This window comes from Arctopsyche grandis, chromosome 9 (assembly GCF_051622035.1).
Source record: "Arctopsyche grandis isolate Sample6627 chromosome 9, ASM5162203v2, whole genome shotgun sequence".
Taxonomy (NCBI): domain Eukaryota; kingdom Metazoa; phylum Arthropoda; class Insecta; order Trichoptera; family Hydropsychidae; genus Arctopsyche; species Arctopsyche grandis.
The window spans coordinates 13,060,826-13,068,585 of record NC_135363.1 but is presented as its reverse complement, the minus strand read 5'-3'; the positions used below and the strand labels follow the sequence as shown (position 1 = coordinate 13,068,585).

The following is a 7,760-nucleotide window of genomic DNA, read 5'->3' as shown; positions in this document are numbered from 1 at the left end:
GACATTATCCGATAAAATTTACCTCTGAAATGATTTAATTAATTGATTTATTACGACGAGAAACAATTGAAGACAAAAAAATTTCCTTTGATAAAACAGACAACGTCTCGGGTTGAAGAGATCGAAGACGTCACCCATACTTACACATAATATATGCTCAGTAGCTGCGCATTACGGGGAAGTAAAAATAATAATTCTTTGATTTTTTTTTCGATCTTAGTGCGCATCTACGTAAGTCAAAGCATCTTCGACAAACAAAAGTCGAGGATTATCTGTGTGATTGTTGATGATCTAATTTTAGGTCAATCTCGAAAATTTATTTAAATTGGGCATGTTCTGTTTTAACTTTCAATATTTTATTTTAATTTTAATATATTGATTATGATTTTATTTTGATATTTGAATTTAATTTTAATATAATAATAATATTTTTAATTTTGATATTTAATTTCAATTTTTAAATTTAATTTTTATTTCGATATTTTGTACGCTACTGGTTTAATCCTGCTGGTTAAATCGTTGGACCAAATTCGTCGTTGGTTTGGTCCGTACGCAGCATAAGCCTAATGCAATAGTGAGCCCAAATATCGATTAAAACATTGAAGACCTAGCTTATGCTAATTAGTCAGTTCTCAGCATTCACTTCACTAGATCCTCAACTGACCAATACTTTACGCTTGGCAGTTTCCAATCATAATTTTATGTCAGAATATAATTGTAATACGGAATTACTGAATTTTCTTTAGTAGGGTCAGAATTCCATGATCAGAACTCAAAATTGAAATTTTTATATTCCAATATTGCTAATCACTACAAATTCATACGTATTTGACAAAACAATTAACACAAATTATATAAAAGGCGAATGTGTAAGAATTCTCATGGAAAAAAAAGACAATTATTGGTTAATTTTTTTTATTTCGAACAGTAATACATTTGGATCAGAAACAATACAGAATTTGAGTCCGATTCTAGATACCAAAAGAACATGAAATTTGCGTAAGGTATTGTGTTATAATGTTAAAAAATAATCGTATAAACCGCGTTAAGACACATTATACACACATGGAATGTTGCAATACTAATCGTATAGCAAAATACTTTTTCTTGAGAAAATTTGCTGCAACTATACGTGTACAGAAACCTTCATGTTTCAAGTATATTGCAGCAACACATTAAGTTGTTGGTCGCTCGTCTAAATATAAATAAATTAAAATAAACTATAAAAAGACTTTTGTCAATTCTCGTTAAATCTCTGGTGTGATGATCCTGATCCTTTGCTGAAGCCTCCAGGTCTTCTGAAATTGTTTCCATTGCTGGGTCGACCAAAGTTGGAACCACGCTTGAAGCTTCCTCCACCGCCACCAAATCGTGACCTTCCACCCCAACCCTTGTTACCATATCCGCCAAATTGGTTTGCCATATCTTGTAATTTTGGATTTATTTCCTGAAAACAATTCAGACTTATTAATAACCAAAGCTATAAATCAATCAAACAAAATTAAAAATTATATATATATATATATATATATATATATATATGTATATATTGAAAAAGTTTGTTGAAGCTTATGAGGATGGGATCCAGACATTGACTGTGTGGACACCGAAGGCATATCCAGTTCACCGTAACGGTTGTTATACCTCGCAAACGCATTCATGTCTTGCCACTATTCAAACAAGCCCATGCCAAAGTTGCGAGGATCAAATTTTTTTAAATACAAAAAGATTACTAACTTGATTAGCCTCTTGAAGTACGGACACTAAGTCTTTGGCTTGCCTACTATTTGAAGGTGTAAAGAAAGCATAGGAGGTGCCCTTTGTTTTGCAGCGACCAGTCCTGCCGATTCTATGAATATAATCTTCTGACGAGTTAGGGTAATCAAAATTGATAACATATTTGATACCTTCCACATCTAAAAAAAACATACAATTAGAATAATGCATTTAGGACTAGAACCGTAGTATATTTCGACCGAGGATGTAATTGTTAGTCACGACTGCATAAAAAAACCTCTAGCTTTGATTAAATCGAAATCAATAAACTTTGCTTCTTCAGAGATAAATAAATACCACTAATCCAGAAATACATTAGTATGAAATGTAATTAATCTGAGGATTAATAATATGCATATGCATAAAAAGCAGTACTTTATGAATGCACTTCTTAACCATAAATTTAAGAATTATACTTACAAGTCGAAAAAATCTCAACAGCAGATTGGAGTTATACCCACTCCAATATACATGTTTCATCTTTACAATATGAATTTTTTATAAAAGTTATCACAGTTCACACCACCGAACCAATATCACTGAATCCAGGACTTTGTAACCCACTTGTTGTAATCGAAATTTAATTGGATTTTCAACGCAGGTTGCAACAGTCGGCCGAAATGTATCAGAAAATCCCTCTGGAACTGATTTCACTACTTTCTATAATCTCTCTTCATCAATATATATGCGTTAATAGCATTTATATCAAGATTATCGGATCAGTTAAGTTCATGAAAATTATCAATCAGTTCAAGTTCATTTATAATAATTCTGTCATCAGGCATTGCTGACAACACAATATCTTTCGGCCTCACATTCCTGGTCAGTGATGGTAGTGTAGAGGCACATGACGAGTTATTGCATTCACATTCTAGCTTTGCCACATTTGACAGCTTGCAAAGTACATCAAGCCATCATTTTGTCGCATTTTAATTCAACTAGATCCGGTGCACAATCACCAAATTGAACACAATACTCATCCGGCAAGTGCCTCTGAAACAGTGATAAAAATCTCAAATCAAGTAATGTAAATACTTTTTTAAATCCAAGAGTTTTAGAATAAAAGGGAACACACATCACAAAATTCACATATTTTCATAAGCAAGAAAGGAGAACATACCAAGTCCACGTGCAGCCACATCGGTAGCAACCAGGATATTACACCTGCCGTGACGGAATTGGTTTAGAACAAAATCGCGTTGATCCTGAGTTTTATCTCCATGCATACATACTGCAGGCCAGCCAAATTTCTTGATGGCCCTTGTGATATTTTCTACTTTACGTTTAGTTTCGACGAAAATGATAGTTTTTGCGTTGGGGTCTTGAGCGTTACCGATTTCTTGCAGAAGGTCATTAAGTCTACAAACAAAAACACTTGAAATCAGCTATGTGTATAAAGACATAAAACATAAAAACATGAGGTCAAATATATATATCAGATCTTCTTAGAGGATAATGGCTATTTAATCAAGGCACTTCATTGAATTTGTTGCATCATTTGTGCACAAAAATATTATTATCAAGGGAAAAATGATGCTTACTTGTCTTCCTTTTCGTGTTCTTGGCAAACATCTACGATTTGGTGGATGTTGTGGTTGGCAGACAATTCGAGGGAACCAATATTAATTTGCATATAGTCACCGAGGAAATCTTCAGCGAGTTTCCTCACTTCTTTTGGCCATGTAGCGGACCACATGAGAACCTGCCTATCGGGGCGAATCTGTTCAATAATTTTGCGGATTTGAGGTTCGAAACCCATATCTAACATGCGGTCAGCCTCGTCCAATACTAAATAGGTGCATCGACTTAAACTAATTGTACCACGTTCCAAGAAGTCAATGAGACGTCCAGGAGTGGCTATTAAAATTTCTACACCTTGGCGTAGCTCTTGGGCTTGTTTGTGCTTGGGGGCACCTCCAAATACACAAGCGTTGCGCAAATACGATCGACCGCCAAAATCAGAAGCGACCTGTTGTATTTGTTGAGCCAACTCTCTTGTGGGTGCTAGAACGAGTGCAATGGGCCCCTTTGTACGACCAGATTCCTGGTTGTTGATGTGTACAACAGCTGGTAAGATGTAGCCGAGAGTTTTGCCTGAGCCAGTTTGTGCGATACCGACTAGATTGTTTCCAGACATAGCGATGGGCCACGACTGAGCCTGAATCGGAGTGGGTTCTTTGTAATCTTGGGCGCGGATATCTGATAAGACGTATTCTGGAAGTTGAGATTCTTCAAAACTCTGGATTGGATTCGGTACATGTGGGCCGCTTACAGTAATTTTGTGCGATTCCCTGTATTGTTCTACTTCACGTGGATGCCGATTGACAACGTTGATATGTGGTTCATAAAAATTCTTTCGGAAAGGCGGAAGATCACTCTCATGCCATTGACGTTGGCGAAGGCTCTTTCCGAGATCATTTTTATGACCATTGCTATTTCCACCACCGAATTTACTCCCCATCCCCATACTGCTTCCGTTACTTGGTTTAGGTCCGAAGCGTCTGTTATTGCTGCTTGACTTCCTTTAAATAAACGAAAAATATAATATTTTAATACAATTTAATAAATTAAAAACTAATGAAAATCAAAATAACTCAAAATATAAAATCTGATAATGCAAATGTTCATTTAAATTTAATTGAAAATAAAATATGATGATAAATTCATCAATCATTTGCGAAAATAACATCAGAATCGAAAATGCATTCAGAATAAATATTTAGTGCATTTTTTATAGGAGTCAAAATCTTAATTTAAAATTTTTACGATAACTCCATATAAGTTGAAAAATCACAGTAAAAAAATCATTTCATTCAGAACCCATTTCCAATATAATATAAATAAAAAAAATAGTGTTTGTTAAGTTTCCGCATTCTATGTTAGTTCTAAGAACAAAAAAAATATATACATAAAGAAATACCTACCAATCATAATCTGGCATTGTATCAAACGGTACAGAAGATCCAAAAGATTTACGAATGGCACTGGCGTATAGTCTTCCTATTCCTGGCATTTGCCATTTAGCAAAAATAGCTTTAGCCCTTTTATTACAAAAAAAGAAAGACTATATTACCACACCGTGTACACATGTTATATCGATATAAATACATTAGAAATTTTCATCACATCGTGGCAAAATTTCTACTATACTCGTAGCGGTATGATTAGATATAAATTATATATTATACATAAGCTAAGCTGTCCCACTACCGCTAACAAAAAAAAAACCCCTAGAGCAAATAGTGTGTGAAATGGCAAAAACCGTGCTCAATATGCGAACAAACGAGCACGAACCGAAACATTTCTCAAATTATATCACCTTTGTTTAGTACGTGCTGCAACACATGAAATGCATCACGTCGTTACAAAAGGTTCAACAATGAATGAAAAAAAAAGGAAGAAAATTATACGGGATTTCGGGAAGAGAGTATAATAAAAAAGGAACACTCCTATTAGACGGTACAAGACAAAATAGAAGGAAAAAAAACGAAACTATTGAATGAGGCCAAGTGAAAATTGCAAAAGCCGTTTCTGCGCATTTTGTGCGTCACCCGCAACTGTGCACATAACAACACACAAAATGGCGTCGGTTTAGACACTGGAATTATTTCGAATGAGCGCTTTTAAATAAATGCCCGGCCCATTTTACTTCGTATATATATCGTCAAATTAGCTACGTTAAACATTTTCCGACCAACGTGGTGGAAAATCACCTGCTTGACGTCATCATTAGACATAACCTAATCTTTACTATTACAAAGCCCCCAATCATGGCAAAACGAAAATTATCAAGGCTGTGGAGTGGAAAAAAATTCGAGCGATTCTGATGTGAATATTGAATTACTGACCATGAGTGACTCAATAAATTATGTATTCAAATTTTAAGATTTCTTTGTTTTTTTTCCTAATGTCTAGGCCAAATTGAGGAAAGGATCAATATTTGACTAATCCGTTACACCGAATGCGAAAACGCACTGAAGGGAACGGCACGGCACGTCTCCGTAGATTTCAGAGAAAGAGCGCTCCCAGTTAATAGTCAATTCGTACTACCATATTACTTCGACAAGTTTCTCCTACATTTCTTCAAATATAGGATCAATACAAGAATGAAATATCACCGAAAACATTTTATGAAAACGAGATTTCCGAGACTGCGTGCCTCAAGAGTGGCTATACATGTTTTTTTGCATCTGCTAAAGTATATAAAAAAAAACACGTGGCTGTTAAGTTTAGAGTTTTGCACGTGTATAAAAAACCGCTAGCACGCTTGATCTATGCCAGACCAAAATCACCCCTAAAGTTTTGTGATATATCTTCCTTGTATTAACAGCGACTCCCATATATTTGAAGAAACGCAGCTTGAGTCCACCTAGACATACCATGCCGTGTATTAGTTCCATGCACGTATTTTAATCATAAAAGTGTATATGAATATTGAATTACTGAAACAATACTCAATACAATGTTTAGGTCAAATTAAAGAAAGGACCAATATTTGACCAATCTGATGCCAAATGCAAACATTTTGGCGACTATATTGTAGTGTATATGAATATTGATTTCCAACTATGAGTGACTCGATGTTTGCAGATTTGAGTGTTTCCATCTATTGAGTCTTTCCCACGTTTACATCAAAAGTTGATAGGTCCAATATTTTATAAGAGCCATTGATTGTGTTATGCCAAATGCGAACACATAAATAGTTTAAGGTATGAAATTCATCACTCAATAGTGTATCTGAATGGTTATGCATTGGTTTTTTTTTTTTTTTTGAAAGTTCGATAATTTAAATAGGTTCAATTTAATAATAAAATTGTAGTGTAATTTTTAACAACTTCACAGCCCTGGTTATACACGACTCAAATGACTGGTTATTCTGGTAAGAGGATTTTAGTCGATTAGTAGAAAAAAATGAAGATTTTTTTTTTTTGAAGACAATGATTTCAATCTGAAAGGCGAATAGTAGATTTTATAGAAATAGAATGCCCATGAAGTTGCCCATGAAATTTTATAGAAATAGAATGTCCATTGTCTACATTTCCTCAATGCAATTACATAATTAGAATTCGAATAATATGAATCCGAAAATATATGTATATTTTCAATGCAGACAAAGGAAATTTTTATGTAATTAATTTAATTGTAACGCCTGCGCCGCATTCTGTAATTAATTAAATTGCATGCGGCGTATTCGTGCACGACACGCCACTGGTCGATAAGAGATATAACAATCACGTTGCAAAAACGTGCTAGGGCTTGCGTCGCCACGTGCCGCCTTTGAGTTTTGTGGCGACGCCATTGTAAAAAATGAAAAACGTAAACTCGCCGCAACCGCGAAATAGGAATAGCGAAAAAATCGATTCTCCTAGAAGAAGCATTAGTTGGCAGAAAATGATAGTTGGTAAAATCGATGGGAAAATGACGCACGTCCACGTGCTGAGTGACGACACACGAAGAGTGTGATAGGTCAAGGAGCGAGGAGTAAGGAACTCGTTCGGGGATGCGACGGGCGATCGAAGGGAAAGAAAGGGGCTTGCGTCAAGTGGCGAAAGACAAAGGGGTGTGCTTACATGTCAGGCAGAGGGCGGATGGGTGGCTGCGGGCGTCGATGCGGCCGGATTAGTGTTGGCGGTGGTACGAGCAGTCGGCTGGTTGCGGAGCGCAAGTGTGCTAACGACTGCACACGACGACGACTCCGGCCGAAAGACTGCTTGCCATCTCGCTGTGCCACTACCACGGCCCGGTTCTACCAACCGTACATCGCAACGGACCCACCAACTTACACTCTATTCAGACGGTGCATATTACGTCCGTAATCTAATATATAATTTCGAAAGATACTTCGTATGTATGTAAGTTTTGGATGGAAACATCGAAAATAAATCAAAGATACGATGACGACCGTTGAATATTATTATTTTTCAACGATCAATTTTCAATTTTCAACGAAAATATTAATTTTCGATTCAAATAAATTTAATTAA

General features: G+C 35.7%; 1 protein-coding gene across 2 annotated transcripts; it reads right to left on the bottom strand.

Moving 5' to 3' along the window:
- Positions 1 to 869: 869 nt before the first annotated feature.
- On the bottom strand, positions 870 to 7,564 carry Rm62 (ATP-dependent RNA helicase Rm62). Of its 2 annotated transcripts, XM_077438048.1 has the most exons (6): positions 7,347 to 7,557; positions 4,701 to 4,817; positions 3,318 to 4,298; positions 2,897 to 3,135; positions 1,738 to 1,916; positions 901 to 1,447 (listed from the first exon to the last, which is right to left on the bottom strand). In XM_077438048.1, coding segments are annotated over exons 1-6 (1,728 nt in total). In that variant the 5' UTR covers positions 7,349 to 7,557; the 3' UTR covers positions 901 to 1,237. The 2 variants fall into 2 exon arrangements, with proteins under 2 accessions (XP_077294175.1, XP_077294174.1); XM_077438049.1 differs by lacking the exon at positions 4,701 to 4,817 and having other exon boundaries at positions 870 to 1,447; positions 7,347 to 7,564.
- Between the last annotated feature and the right edge of the window lie 196 nt (positions 7,565 to 7,760).